Below are 16,319 nucleotides of genomic sequence, written 5' to 3' on the forward strand. Positions count from 1 at the left end.
CAAAGGCTAATAGAGTTTTGCCAAGGAAATGCACTGGTCATAGCAAACACCCTTTTCCAACAATACAAGAGAAGACTCTACACATGGATATCACCAGATGGTCAACACTGAAATCAGACTGATTATATTATTTGCAGCCAAAGATGGAGAAGCTCTGTACAATCAGCAAAAACAAGACCGGGAGCTGACTGTGGCTCAGATCATGAACTCCTTATTGCCAAATTCAGACTTAAATTGAAGAAAGTGGGGAAAACCACTAGACCATTCAGGTATGACCTAAATCAAATCCCCTATGAGTATACAGTGGAAGTGAGAAATAGATTTAAGGGACTAGATCTGATAGAGTACCTGATGAACTATGGACAAAGGTTCGTGACATTGTACAGGAGAGAAGGGATCAAGACCACCCCATGGAAAAGAAATGCGAAAAAGCAAAATGGCTGTCTGAGGAAGCCTTACACACAGCTGTGAACAGAAAGAAGGGAAGCGAAAAGCAAAGGAGAAAAGGAAAGATATAAGCATCTGAATGCAGAGTTCCAGAGAATAGCAAGGAGAGATAAGAAGGCTTTTCTCAGCGATCAATGCAAAGAAATAGAGGGAAACAACAGAATGGGAAAGACTAGAGATGTCCTCAAAAAAAAATTAGAGCTACCAAGGGAACATTTTATGCCAAGATGGGCTCAATAAAGGACAGAAATGGTCTGGACCTAACAGAAGCAGAAGATACTAAGAAGAGGTGGCAAGAATACACAGAAGAACTGTACAAAAAAGATCTTCACTACCTGGATAATCACAATGGTGTGATCACTCACCTAGAGCCAGTCATCCTGGAATGTGAAGTCAAGTGGGCCTTAGAAAGCATCACTACGAACAAAGCTAGTGGAGGTGATGGAATTCCAGTTGAGCTATTTCAAATCCTGAAAGATGATGCTGTGAAAGTGCTGCCCTCAATATGCCAGCAAATTTGGAAAACTCAGCAGTGGCCACAGGACTGGAAAAGGTCTGTTTTCATTCCAATCCCAAAGAAAGGTAATGCCAAAAAAAAATGTTCAAACTACCGCACAGTTACACTCATCTCACATGCTAGTAATGCTCAAAATTCTCTAAGCTAGGCTTCAGCAATACGTGAATTGTGAAGTTCGAGATGTTCAAGTTGGTTTAGAAAAGGCAGAAGAAACAGAGATCAAATTGCCAACATCCGCTGGATCATCGAAAAAGGAAGGGAGTTCCAGAAAAACATCTATTTCTGCCTTAGAGACTATGCCAAAGCCTTTGACTGTGTGGATCACAGTCAACTGTGGAAAATTCTGAAAGAGATGGGAATACCAGACCACCTGACCTGCCTCCTGAGAAACTTGCATGCAGGTCAGGAAGCAACAGTTAGAACTGGACATGGAACAACAGACTGGTTCCAAATAGGGAAAGGAGAACATCAAGGCTGTATATTGTCACCCTTCTTATTTAACTTCTATGCAGAGGACATCATGAGAAACTCTGGGCTAGAATAAGCACAAGCTGGAATCAAGATTGCTGGGAGAAATATCAATCACCTCAGATATGCAGATGACACCACCCTTATGGCAGAAAGTGAAGAGGAACTAAAAAGCCTCATGATGAAAGGGAAAGAGGAGAGTGAAAAAGTTGGCTTAAAGCTCGGCATTCAGAAAACGAAGATTATGGCATCTAGTCCCATCACTTCATGGGAAATAGATGGGGAAACAGTGGAAACAGTGTCAGACTTAATTTTGGGGGGCTCCAAAATCACTGCAGATGGTGATTGCAGCCATGAAATTAAAAGACGCTTACTCCTTGGGTTGAAAGTTGTGACCAACCTAGATATTACTTTGCAAACAAAGGTCCATCTAGTCAAAGCTATGGTTTTTCCAGTGGTCATGTATGGATGTGAGAGTTGGGGTGTGAAGAAAGCTCAGCGCTGAAGAATTGATGCTTTTGAACTGTGGTGTTAGAGAAGACTTTAAGAATCCCTTGGACTGCAAGGAGATCCAACCAGTCAGTCCATCCTAAAGGAGATCTGTCCTGGGTGTTCATTGGAAGGAATGATGCTGAAGCTGAAACTCCAATACTTTGTCCATCTGATGTGAAGATTTGACTCATTTGAAAACACCCTGATGCTGGGAGGGATTGGGGGCAGGAGACGAAGGGGACAACAGAGGATGAGATGGCTGGATGGCATCACTGACTCAATGGACGTGAGTTAGAGTGAACTCCGGGAGTTGGTGATGGACAGAGAGGCTTGGCATGCTGCAGTTCATGGGACTGCAAAGAGTCAGACACGACTGAGCGACTGAACTGAACTGAACTGAAGTGTTTGAGAGTAAAGGCTCTGGAGTTTGAGTTCTTGGGTTCAAATCCTGGCTCTGCTTCTGTTGAACACCATGACCTTGCTCAACATTCCTCATCTAAAAATGAGCACAGTGGTAATATCTGTTACAGAAATGTAAAGCAGAATAAGTGAAAAAACTGAAGGTAAAGCACTTACCCTGGTGGCTTTGATTTTAGTAAAAGTTATTATTTACCTTTTTTCCCTACTAGATCATAGCAGTACTTTGATACAGAGGATGTCATTCTGCAATGTTACGAGCAGGATATGAATTTGCTGTAAAGTTTCTATCATGCTAACCTAACTATTCTTACTCAATTTTTAAAATGCTGCCTATGAATACCTGCTTAATCTTTAAGACTTCAGAAATGCAGATGTATGTATGTGAATGTGTATACATACACACATATGCATTATATACACATTTTCACAGTCTGCATGGCTTGAGTGATATTGTATGGAAGAAATGCATTATATTTTAGTCCTGCCACATTTATATTTTAACATTTTACCGTGTTGTTAAAACTTCTTTGAACATGTTTTTAATAAAACAATCCATTGAATTTCTTGGTTATTTCCTCAAGCTAGGCCCTGGAAATGAATTTTCTAGATCAGTATATATTTACCTCTTTAAGACTCTTGATATCTGACAGTCATTGCTTTCTTGAAAATGTGTACCAGTTTATGTTTCCAGCAGCTATAATTTCTAAAATAGTAAAGTGTATTTTAACTTTTCATCCATTTTGTAACTTTGTCTCATCTTGCTTGTTATTCCTATTATATTGATGGCTTTTGAAAGCCTGGTTATAGGACCAAAACAGAATTGCATTAAACTCTAGGGAATTATAGAAAGTTTCTATAAGAGCTTTACATATATAGGAATATTTTCTAGCCTTTCTACATAATTTGTATTAATATTTCATAAATATTATATATGTTTATATATTAACTGTGAAGTATCATGCAGAAATAGACACAGCTTCTGTTCCCTTGGAAGTTAAAATATAAGGCAGATATGGGTCTGTATAATTAAGATTCTGTTGTTGTTTAGTAGCTGCGTCATGTCTGACTCTTTTATGACCCCATAGACTGTAGCCCACCAGGCGCCTCTGTCCATGGAATTTCCCAGGCAAGAATACCGGCATGGGTTTCCATTTCCTTCTCCCAGGGATCTTCCCTACCTAGGGATCAAACCCACATCTCCTGTACTGGCAGGCAGTTAATTACTGAGCCACTAGGGAATCCCCTTAATTAAGATATACCCAGAGTAAAATACACAGACACACACTGTTATCTTCCTTAAAAGATATACCTCAAGAAGCAAACAGTAAGATGGAAGTTATGTATGAGGCTTCAAAGTGGCTCCCACAGTGAGAAGATAATTTGTTTCCTTTTGAGCCAAGTCAGACTGTTGCCTCCAGAAAAAATAAACCTTTAGTTTACCTCACTCTCTTCCTTTCAAAACACATTAATATCTGTTGACTGATAAGAGTGGAAATTCGGGTTTGTTTTCAATTTCAGTGTTCTGTCTAAAGCTAGAAATTAGCTCCTTAGTATTCCTTATCATCCTTTCATCTGGAAGCTCTCAGTTTATGATACTGCCTGTAGATGGATGTCCTTATTTTAAATTAACTAGAAATTAAAAACGACCAATCATACAGTTTTTTTGTCCAATAGGTGGCAAGTTTACCTAACTACAGGAAAGAAATCGCTGTTTGGTTTAAGGGAAGGTTGTATTTTGGAAATGGCAGATAGGTTCTTTTTGGGGAGGCTGGGGATTATGGTGGTAGGACTAGGGGAAAGGTCCAAAGGAATCAATGAGTATTTAGAAGAAAAGAAAAAAGTCATGGACTGTGTAATCTACTCTGAAGTTGCACTGACATGTTGGGCAAATATTTGTAAAAGGACACTGTATTAGTACTACCACTGGAAAAAGTTTGTTCTGTAGTTATCAGCATAGTTCATTCAATCTAGATCATAAGAATGATCTTGTTATTAAAAATAAGTAACAAAATTTTCTTTTGTTAATTCAGCAAATACTTTTTGAACACTTATTCCGGAGGGAGGCACTGTTTTATGTTTTGTGTAGAAACTATAGGGCAACTTTTTTTTTTTTAATATTACGAAACTCTGAAACCAAGGAAGCATTTTGTGTGTGTGTGTGTGTGTTTAATGAAGCTTCATCTAAGTCATTTTATAGGCTTGATTTCTTGTGTTGTAAGTTTGTAGTCACTGTGGCAATTTAGCTCCTGCTTCTACTATATTTAAATATGTACGTTATTTGTAATAAGGTTAGTTTTATCAAAAAGATCTTTAAAATTAAGTAGATGATGTGAAATACATTTGCTTCAGAATGAACCAAATATAAATATGAGGGTACATAAACTTCATGACTAGCAAACTTGGGGAGGATAATCTAATCTCTCAGACGTTGGCATGTTCTGTTGTTTGTTAATAAACAGTTATCTAGAGTGCTAACACTTCTGTAGAGGGGAAAGGACAAAGTCGGTCCCTGAGAGTAACTGGATGCTCCTTACTTTGTTCAAGGAAAGCTTTTACAATGTTTTCCGGGTATGACTTTTTTTAGTTGGTATTCTTGTTTTAAAACAAGTGCAGCCTTTCAAGTGAACGGGTTACATGTAGCATAAGCGTTGACACGGCCAAACAAGTTAAACAGCTACCTTTATTTACAGCTGCAGGACTAGGATTAGATCTCTTCCAGAAAGAAAATTTGATTAATGACTCTTTTCTAGAGTGGGGACAACTGCAGACTTTTCTTCCGCAGAGCGTGAAATGTGCCTCTTCCTGCCGAGGGGCCTCGTCCTAGCCGCGGCTCCCGGGGCGACTTCCAGCCTCAGGTGTCCCCTTCGGCTGCGGGCCGCGGCCGCTCTCCGGGGCGGGCGTCCGGGACTTCCTGTCTGGGCGCGGGGCGGAAGGATCGCGTTGCCAGCCGAGGCGGCCACCGCCGCCGCCGCCGCCCCTGCCGTTAGGTGGTGGGGTTTCTCAGCCCGGCGGCGGGAGGCGGGCCGGCCTCGGCTTCCTGTCGGAGGACGCGCAAGGATCCGGGCGTCTGAGAGTGTGAGTGCGTGAGTGTGTGTCGGCCACACGGCGTGTGTCTCCGGCCGCGGGTTCCGCCTCCTCCCCTGCCGCCGCTGCTCACGGTGTAAGTCAATGTGAAGCAGCAGCTCCAGCCCCGGGATAAACATGGCGACGTCTCTGCATGAGGGACCCACGAACCAGCTGGATCTGCTCATCCGGGCTGGTAAGGACAGGGGAACTTTACTCCGGTGCATCAGTGTAGCAGGAGAGGGGGTGCACAGGAGGCGGGGTGGCTCCCCTGTAGCGGTCAGTGCAGGGGGGACCATGTCCATCAGTCACTGGGGCGGCCGGGGGAAAGGGGGGTAGTGAATGAAGTAATGGAGGCGACGAATCAGGAAGTGATCACCTTGGAGAGTAACCTGCTTCGAATCCGGCGCTGTCGCTTTAGGGTGGGTTTGTGGAGCAGCGGCGGCAGCTGCCGGGCGGAGCGCTGGCAGCGGGTGCCGGGGAACGGAACCGCAGTTAAGTTGGGGACTCGGGGGCGGACGAGTTGTGCGCTTCACCCCAGTTGCTGAGGAACCAGGAAGTGAGTGAAGCTGTTGTCTCCCGGCAGCGCCTGCCACGCTGTCTGACCCGAGAGGCCGCTACTGCCCGCGGTCGGGGGCGGCCGGCTTCTCGGGTGGACGCTCGCCACTCCCGCCCTGTCCTCCTTTCAGACTTGGTCCACAAATCCTCGACTTCCGCATGGACGAGGCAGCCCCGGGCCATGTCCGGTAGATCGATACGCGCCAAAAAAAAAAAAAACACCCCAAAACCTCTGACCCTCGTCTTCACATCTCCACCTTGTGCGGTCTCAGGAGTAACGGTTCTGGAAAGGGTCACTTAATAACGTGGAGCTGCCCGGGGTGGTGTTTCTCTCAAGGGCCCGCCTCCCTTTCCTCGTTTAGTGGGCGGCAGTGGAGAAGTAGGTTTATTCCCCTTCCCTCGTGGGTTGTTTTTTTTAGGGGGGGAGAATAGAAAAGACACGGAATGTATTTTGTACCCCTGCCCCGGAGCGTTGGGGGCGTCAGAGAAGAACGTTTATTTTGGTAAACAGTGGGTGAAGGTGGGGCGGGCGGGAGGGAGTCTTGGCCCTAGGGAAGTCTCCGCAAGGAATTGCCCCCCTTTCCCCTCCCCCCCAAGCCTCCCACCTTAGCGGAAGCGCCTCGGAGAGGACAGAACGGACGGGATTGACAGCCCTCTGGTTCCAATCTGCTCGCTGAGTTGTTCCAAATAAGAACGTTGGTTTCTGGGGGCGGGACTCTGGGCCCGCGCTGGGCCAATGAAGATTGGGCGGGAGTGAAGCTGACAATGTACGCATGGAATTGGAGGGAAGAGGAGTGTAAACACGGAAGTGGCCGCGGGGGTGGGGGATGTGCAGCGCCACTGCTGCAGCGGAAGGGCACGGACTTAAGTTACATAGAAAAAGCAGCTTTACTTAATAGCAGACAGCGCAGTGAGAGTCCTGAATAGGCGTAGCAGTGCTTGAGTACGATTTACTTACTGTAGTGAACATAAATATTCCTTTCCCTGGGTTTTGTTTCATATCGCCATCGATGGGAATTGGAAGATGGGGAATAGTCATCGAAGAGCATTGCTGGGAAAGGTCTTACCGTCTGTTTTCCATCCATTGTTTTTAGGTAGTGAAGTTAGTAGTTTGGTTGGGGAAACTGTTTCAATTCGGTTGGGAGAAATCATAAATGTATATTTAACAGAACTTAATCTTTAAAATGTAACACTGCACAGCCCCAAAGAAAAATCACAGTGAGTAGTGATGAAAGCACATTTGACAGTTATTTTCTAATTAGAGCAAGATCATAAATATTAGTGAAAAAGGGGCAGAGTACAATGAAAACTTGGTCCCTTTGTGTAAGTTCAGTCTATTAATAATACTGTTTGAATTAAGGGATGGAATTTTTGGCTTTATATTATTGGTACTAACAATACTTTTGTTTAGGTCAGTCTTGTTGATCGTGTACCTTTTCAGAAACGTTCCTAGTGGTTATGAGAACTTTAGGATAGTCCATGCAGTTAGAATTTTTTAAAATACTGTGAAGATAAGAGGGCTTAATTTTGCCAAGAGATCCTTTTTATAAGCTTTTGGCATTATCAAAACCGAATGTGATCTGTAGATATTTTGCTAGGAGTGGATACATACAGTCTAGTTTTAAAAATACAAAAGTTGTATCTTCTTTGGACGAGATTTTTTTTTTTTAAGTGAAATGCTGTTTTCCAGTTCTGCTGCATTTCACAAGTATATACAAATTTTACAAGTGAAGTTTGTGACAATAGTGTTCTGTGAAGAATATATTTTAATACAGTTGTTTTCAAATATTCCCTCAGTCATGTTCATGTAATCTGAAATTCCTTTATAAACTGTTTTAGAAGGAAATTTGAGACAGGTTTGCTAGTTTATCCAAGGTTTTCATTGAAAAAGTTGGGGAGGAAACGTGACCTGGAAAATGAAGAATCATGGATCTAACTTTTATTGCTGCCAGTTTCCAATAATGTTGGGAGAGTAATGTTAAAAGGGTTTGTATTTGTAAATGGACATAATGATACTTTTATTCCCTTGAGCGAAGTCATAAAGTGTTAGAATTATTCTTCACAAAGCTTTACAGTCTAATTGAGGAGATGGGTGAAAATCTATATAATACATAAATGTTAAATTTAATTACAGTGATTGCTATATGGGTTTATGATAAGTGTAGAATAGAATGATAGTAAGGAAAACTTTTAGAGGAGATAAGCTTTAAACTGAATATTGTTAGCATAACTGTTGTTTCTAAGTAGGTACAAAGCACTTAGAATTACCACTACTATTATATGTTAAGATTTTAGAGGATATGTTTTTGCTTTTATTTTCCTCCTTTAGAGACTTAACTGTCAACTTTAGCTATCAACTTCAGCTTTAGTTATCAGTGTTTATGTTGTCAGAGGTGTTTGAATGAAGAATGAAGTAAATATAAATACACTTGTTTATTAAAAATAATTTTCATTTTAACATACAAAATACTTCTTTGTGGTAAAGACTTGACATACTTTATTAAAAACTTTCACTGGCAATATGATACATGAGAAAGAGCCTTGACCCTGAGGTCAGGAGATAGGGATCTTCATCCAGCTGTCACTAAACTGCTCTTTAAAGCTTCATTTTCTGTAAGAGAACAGGATTGACTAGGTGATCTCTACTAACTTTTAAAGCTCTAAAACTATAGGCAGCTCAGATATATTTAATGGAAAGTGAAGGTTCTCATTTTCTTGGATTTATTTACACCATGTGAGTGAATTTGTCTAAGGTCATTATGTAATGGCGAGGTTAACTTCTTTCACCAATCTTTGTAACAAACTGGAGCTTGAGGTTGTGTCTGTATGTTGAATAAGACACAAGATATAGTTTATTTAATAATATAGACCCATTTTTAGTCTGTAAGGATAAATAAGTATTCCTTAATATTTATGCAAAAATGTTGTGTACATGTGGTCTGTGTTTTTTTAAGACTGCAAAGAGTTTAAAATATTCTCCCTTATCATGTACATACATTCCTTGACTTTTTTCTTTTTTCATCTTTTTTTGAGAAATTGAAAATTGGGAAAGTGGAGAATTAGAGAATTGAGAAATAGATTAACCAAAAGTATTGTTCTGCTTTAACTGAGCTATTGAAGGGAAGGGGGGAGGGGGAAATTTTTCTGGAAATGCAGCCTAAGTATTTTCCCGGACAGAAGAAATCTGTCTAGTTTGTCAAAATTCATCATGAAATTTGAACTTGAAAATCTAATTTATTATAAACAGGAATACCTAGTATCAACCTTGAAAAGATCATTAATTTGAAAAAAAAATTAGCAGGCAGTGAAAAAATGAGGGCCTGTGTTGAAATAAAATTGGAAGAATGGCATTAATTTTTAAAAAATTTATTTGAAAATGTGTTTAAGAAATTACTCTTTAGAATTCATTGCAGCATTAGTACTAAAATTCATAAAAAATTGAGTTAAAGAGTAAGTTATCAATATGTAAATAGTCATTCCAGGTAGTTCAACATCAATTTCCTTTAGGGACAGATTTAACTGGTGGAAAGGGGCAGGCAGGAGAGTGTTTCTGATTTTTGAAAAGTTAAAAAAAAAAAACCATGTGCAAGTAAGTTGACAAAATACTATTATACTTACGGAAATGGAATCATAATTTTTTGTCCACACATTGATTTTATGTTTAGAAGCTAAAACTTACAGAAATATGAGGATGGAATTTGGGTGTTTTTAATTATGTTTGATTTTAAATTATACCTGTGGTTCTTAAAAACTGAAATTCCTGGGAGTCTGCCCAGACTCTTTCAGGGGAATCTGTGCAATCAAGTTATTTTCATGATAACGCTAAGACATGTGCCTTTTCACTTTTACGAATGTTCACAGGAGTTTTCTAGAGGCTACATGGCTGGGATGTAACAGATGAAATGAAGCAAGTATGAGAGCCCCAATGTTTTCTACTGTGTATTAAAAAGATTTGCAGAAATGTGAACTAAAGCTACTCTTTAGATTTTTGTTTTTAAGAAAAAGTTACTTTTTATAAAAAATGTAGAAGATTTTTTAGTTTTAATTTCAAATAGGATAAATATCTAAACATGAGACTTACATAAGAGAAATCTTCTTTGTGGTCCTCTCTGTGAGTGTAAAAAGATTCTTTGACCAAAGATGTTTTCAAATAGCTGTACTATAGTTTAATTAGTCTACACTTTCAGTACCATAGTGACTAGCCTTATTTGGTGATTGAGTGTTTGAAATGTGATGGATCAACCAAATTTTCAATTTTATTCAAACATAAAAACTAAAACAGTAGAAAACTTCTTGACCATGTAAATTTCTTTTACATGTTGAAAAGGCAATGTTTTTGAATATACTGGGTTAAATGAAAAGTACTAATATCACTTTCCACTAACTTTTCTCAATTTGGCTGCTGGACATTTAAAAATTACATGTGGCTCTTGTTATCAGACAGCTCTACTTTAGAAAATTATTTTATTCTCTTTCTGTTCTTAACCTTATAATCAAGCTGTAGAAAGTCAAAGGGGCACAGGTGTAAAGATGGAGACCTTTACCTGTTCTCCTTCTCAGTGTGTTCATTTGTGTTCTTTACTCATCTGTTACTGTTACAGTCCTGGGACTTCAGAGAATAAGCTGTGGTAAGTCAGGTGCGGTAGCTGAGTGATGGCCTTGTAAATACTAGTTTATGGTCTTGTAGGAGAATACCACTATCACCTAATGAAGTGTTTTCTAATTTTTTCCTTTGGCTCTCAAACTGCTGTTAATTTTTATTTTTGACTTTTAAAAACATTGTTATGAGCTAGGTCTATTGCCAGCATTCTCTTCTGCAAAGCTGAGAGGTATGTCTCTTGTCAGACTTAATTACCAAGTTTGGTATTTAGTAACAGCTGTTGAGTGAGTCTGGAATCGTCTACCATACAAACACCAGTTGATTAGAAAGCTAGAAATGGAACAAGACTCTTACCAATAGTAAAGGAGGGCATAAGCAAATTTAATTTTGACATTGATTAAAATAGTTTTGAAATTTATTTGATACAGTTAGTTTTTCAAGGAATGTTGACCAGCAACCTAACTACTAGTGGTAACTAGTTGATGTGCCTGTCAGATAACTTTTTGCTTCATTGTTTCTATTTTTTAAATGAGTTTTTTTTTTAAACTCCCATAAATTTAATACATAGGCCTAGAAAAACACCAGTAAATCAAGTTTTAAGTAAGAGATAATAATTCTTAGGTGTCACTTGTAAGTTTGCTTACTTTGATGGCACAACACTGTTTTATTTACCTTAAGAATTGTGCAGAATTTTAGTTGTATTTGAATTATTATTTAGTTATATTTGTATTCAAATTGTATTTGAATTACTGATAAGAATAAAATAGTATTGAAAAGTTTTCAGTTATTACGGAAACTTGAATAGGAAAAATATTTCTTAAATTTCTGTTACCAAAAACTACTTGTTGACTTATGTCAACAAAAGAGTAAAAGGAGATAGTGTTCTCTTTTAACAAAATGGATTAAGTATTCATGGAAACTGTCAAATTATTTTGCATCTTTGTTTTGAAATATTTTACTCCTGTTTATCTTTTCGATACTTTCTGAACTATTTGTATAAGCTTCATGAGGCCAGAGATCTTTCCACACTTGTATCTCAGGTTTGTAGCACAGGGTAGTGACTGTACATAGAGTATAAGATCTGATCATTCGTTCATAGAGAATTTATGCATTTTTAATATTCTTCTTAAATTTGTATGTTTTCTCGTTACTTTACTATGTACATGTACAATATTTTAGGGAAATAATATTTTGAACTTAGAAAGGGGAGGTTGAGGTTGGAAATAAGAGCGAGGAAATTTTCACTGATATAACTAACATGAAATCATGGTTTTGAAAATATACCTCAAGCTATGTAGGAATTCGGGGCAGTATAATATGTAACTGTTGGGAAATTTTGTTTATAACAAAACATTAAAATATCTGGTAAGATTCTATTGCTGTATTATTATCAAATACTCAGAGCTCTAACTTTAATATGGTAGAGTTTTAGGGTGTGCCTTAATACAATTACATAAGGAATTAGTTTACCCAGGGTAGTTTATTAATAGCACCTCAGACAACAGCTAAATTGCAACACAAGCAGACTTTAAAGAGAATGAAGTTCTTAGAATAAACTTTAAAACCCTGAAACTGCTTCCCAAGGTTCTTTAATACACATGAGTATTGTAGGGAGGAAATTTGAAAAAAAAAAAAAAAAAAACAACTTGAGAGTGGTAATACATTTTATACTTACTAATAGTAAGTTTCTTAAAGTTGAGCTAGAAGGACTGATTGAATCCTCTGCTTCAGTGAAGCTGCAGATAAGAGTAAGCAGGGTCACCTAAAGATAGATTTACTTAGAGGTTTGGCTGCCTCTCTGGAACTGTTTAGCTTTGAGCAGATTTCCATAAATGGAAAGAGCAACTGGAGAGACTCGGTACCTTGGTTGAGAGTGTGGATGATGTGCAACAGGTGGTAAAGCAGTCACTGGATTTTTTATAAATGCTCTCCAAATGACTGGTGTTTAAGGCTGAGGCCTTAGCACTTGGTGAATTTTGAAACTAAATGAAAAAATCTTTTTCAAGTAAAAGCTTACTAGAAATAATTTTAAAAGATGGTTATCTTTAGTGTATAGAACTTGTGAATTTATAATGGTTTTATGAAATTTGTATATTTCTTTTAGTCCTTGAGAGGACATCTTGAGAAAGATCTATCAAATTAGAAACTATTAAACATATTTGTGTTTCAGAACCTCTTACAAAGTAGAATTTCAGTATTTCAAATCAGGATGTGAAATTAATACATCATTAGGATAATGATTTTGTGCTTGGATTGCTACTTTTCCTGTAAGGTCTGTAGGTTGTCCTTAACTTTAATAAATAAAAGAAATACTTACATACCTACTCTATGAAGAGTCTATGTTAGGAACTGTAACAGATATAAAGATGATTGAGACAGGCCTCCCTTGGGCTTCCCTGGCAGTCGGTGGTTAAGGCTCCATGCTCCCACTGCAGGTGGCATGGGTTTGATTCCTGGTCTGGGAACTAGGATCCTGCATGCCATGCCATGTGGCTCAAAAGCTGGCGGACACGGAGCTAGCCCTCCCTGATCTCATGGAGCTTATACTCACACAGAAATGATAAGAAAGTATCACCATTTATTAAATTCTTAAGGAAATCACTGCATTTAATTCTCAAAACTGTATGAGTTAAGTGATATTACTATTTAGTGAAAGAGGAAACTGGGCCATACAAGGATTTAAATTACTGGCCTTAGGTTACAGAAATAAGTGGCAGAAACTAGAACCAAAGCTTTTTCATAAATAATTTAATCAGCAAAGCATAAAGTAAGTGTTAGAGAAGTTACAAAAAGTGGCAGAATTAGGAAAGGCTTCATGAAGGCCGGGGTTGGGTGGGGGGGGGGGTGGATAGGAGCACTCTCTTTTGTCTTTCTAAATTTTTTGGGTGAGACCCAGCAAAGGCCAGTGAAATCTTGAAGAAAGCAGATAATTGTGAAGAAAATTTCTAAGTTCTCTGGTGCACTCACCAGGAGGGTTTGTAAGAATTGAACTAATTCATTAAAGTAATTTAGAAATATGAGTCTCTGACCGATTCTGGTAGGTGTTAATCCCCGATTTTAGTAGCAATATGTTAAAATTACAATAGACTTCATAGGATTGTTAATCTACAGCTATCCTCCCCCCCACCCCAAGTTAGTTTTGGCCTAAAATTGATACAGAGTTCAAATTTCAAGAGTCTGTCTGTGTTTTCCTTTGGATAAGATTCAGAAATTTCTAATTAATCTCAATAGTTGCTTTGTAATCAACATTCATTTTATAAATGGCAGGTTTGTTTTAGTTTTTAAATTATTTCTGTAATTTGTATAGACTAATATGTATTAATGGCTTATTTAGAGTTATGAACTAAACATGAACATTTAGTTCAGTAATGTGTTCAATGCATTTTTATTGAGTGGAACTTACTTTCCCTCCAGTGGAAGCATCAGTTCATAGCAGTAATGCACACTGTACAGATAAGACAATTGAAGCTGCTGAAGCCCTGCTTCATATGGAATCTCCTACCTGCTTGAGAGATTCAAGAAGTCCTGGTATGTGAACGGTTCTTTTTTATATTAAAGATATATCATTTCATGTATCTAGAATAACAAAAAATTTTTTTAATCCAAGGGAATTGTTGTTCTCAAAGTCTGTTGTACATAAATATCTATGACAGCAGTAACCTGTCAATGTTCACAAGTCTTAAGTGCTTTAAATACTTAATTTTCAAAATAATTGAATCAGAAGGTGCCCACTGAAGACAGATAAATGTGAAATTGCTGTTTCTGCTATTGTGTCTCATTTCCTTAACTCTGGGTGAATGAAACCTTAAGAGCATGGCTGGAGAATGGCCCATGGAAGCTGTTGCCACCTGTGGCCACATCGAGTCCTTCCTTCAGTGATAAAGGGCAGTAGTTCTGGGACTACTCCCTGGAGGAGAGAGGTGGCAGTGTCCACCTCTCTCTTCACACTCCCTTCAGGCTTCAGGTTTTCCATTGGTTTTGGTCTCTTTTTACAGATTGCCTTTGAGAATCTTTTTGTCCCTAATTTTAATGTCCAAATGTTAATTTGACTTAATATGGTAAGATTGACCCTTCTTTTAGGGATTTACAGTAAATACTAAGATCAACTGTACTTTTTAATGAGAGTAGTAATCCTGTGTGTTATTCAGGGATATGAGAAGAACATTAGTGCCTATTGGTCAGTGTATTAATCCATAGTAGTATGTATTAATCCATAGTAGTATGTATTAATCCATAGTAGTATGTATTAATCCATAGTAGTATGTATTAATCCATAGTAGTATGTATTAATCCATAGTAGTATGTATTAATCCATAGTAGTGTGTATTAATGGAAATGGAAATGTCATATCCTAGTTACTCAGGCACATTGAAAGGAAGCCAGAGCAACATTATTGTATGTAATAGAATACTAAAAATATGTATGCAGCATTTCAGTGACCCAAAATATTAGGGACTGTTCTGTTAAATAAAAGATTGAAAGATGGTACTCATTTGGCTATAATGAGCAGGTTTTCTTTTCATATTTAAAATGAACTGTAGGAACTTCCCTGGTGGTTCAGGTTAAGACTCAGCCTTCCAGTGCAGAAGGTACAGGTTTGATCCTGGTGGGCAAACTTAAGATCCCACATGCCTCGGGGTGCGGCCAAAAGTTATTTTTAAAAAAGAGAGAGAGAGCCATAAGTGCCTGCTTTCACTGAATACGCTTCTATTATTTTAATGTTATACCAGGTGTATGTTTTACCTTGTTAGAGAATAATGATGAGTAAGTAGAAGGAAAATAATTATTAACTCACTGTTATACTGTTTTATTTTCAACTGTTTTCCCAATTGTCAAAATGATACAGTCTTTTACAATGAACTTGAAAGTATCTAAAGTGTGAAGCAAGGGGGTTGACTCTCATGATCTCCCCCTTTACCCAGAAGATTAACATTTCCTTCAGGTCGAGTTTCTTTGCATCTATTTACTTAACGTACTTTAGATCATATTGTATATTCAACAAATTAACCTCAAGTTCTTACCCTGCTTTGATGAATTCTTAGTAACCTCACCTTTGCTAAAAATTGAATTGTCCATGCTAAGAGGCATTAATGGGGGTGGGAAATTTAAATTTTTCAACTTTTTTTTATAGTGGAAGTGTTTGTCCCTCCTTGTGTATCAACTCCAGAATTTATCCATGCTGCTATGAGGCCAGATGTCATTACAGAAACTGTAGTGGAGGTGTCAACTGAAGAATCTGAACCAATGGATACCTCTCCTATTCCTACATCACCGGATAGCCATGAACCAATGAAAAAGAAAAAAGGTAGGGTGTATTTACAAATTTCTGGGAATTTGGGTGAAATTTTTTCTAGTATCTTTTTTCTCCATCAAGAGAGATGGGAAATATTTGCTATGCTTATAATCAATGTTATACTGATTAGATACTCTCAAAAAATTGAGATTTTTAATTGTGTCTTTTAACATGTTCATAGTGTCTAAGGGAGTTTGTATTTGAGCCCTAAAAGTAGTTGCCCCAAAATGAGATTATAGTAAGAGCTTGATATACCAAAGGGGTCCATGGGGTTGCAGAGTCAGACAGGACTGGGCGACTGAGCAACACAGAAGGAAGATCAGGGCGTCGCTGCCCATCTTTCTACTTTCTGATCCTTTTAGGCACTTGGTTACTTAAAAATATTCTTGACTCTGTTTTTCCTAACCTTATCTTCCTACTCTTTTGTGGACATTAAAATAAAAAGCCCAATTTTCTTCCCC

The 16,319-nt window shown here is 38.2% G+C and overlaps 1 protein-coding gene across 21 annotated transcripts in view; it reads left to right on the forward strand.

Annotated features, from left to right (window-relative positions):
* Nucleotides 1-16,319, forward strand: part of ELF2 (E74 like ETS transcription factor 2) — a 97,453-nt gene that overhangs the window by 72,418 nt on the left and 8,716 nt on the right. For 10 of the 21 annotated variants that reach the window (XM_069557067.1, XM_069557072.1, XM_069557078.1 and 7 more), the window contains 2 exons: nt 13,980-14,093; nt 15,697-15,870. In XM_069557067.1, the coding sequence (XP_069413168.1) occupies nt 13,980-14,093; nt 15,697-15,870 (288 nt within the window). Of the gene's footprint in view, nt 1-4,971; nt 5,604-13,979; nt 14,094-15,696; nt 15,871-16,319 lie in introns of those variants that run through there. The other 11 variants (XM_069557080.1, XM_069557070.1, XM_069557074.1 and 8 more) reach the window with 4 other exon arrangements.

This window comes from Ovis canadensis, chromosome 17, assembly GCF_042477335.2.
Source record: "Ovis canadensis isolate MfBH-ARS-UI-01 breed Bighorn chromosome 17, ARS-UI_OviCan_v2, whole genome shotgun sequence".
Lineage (NCBI taxonomy): Eukaryota > Metazoa > Chordata > Mammalia > Artiodactyla > Bovidae > Ovis > Ovis canadensis.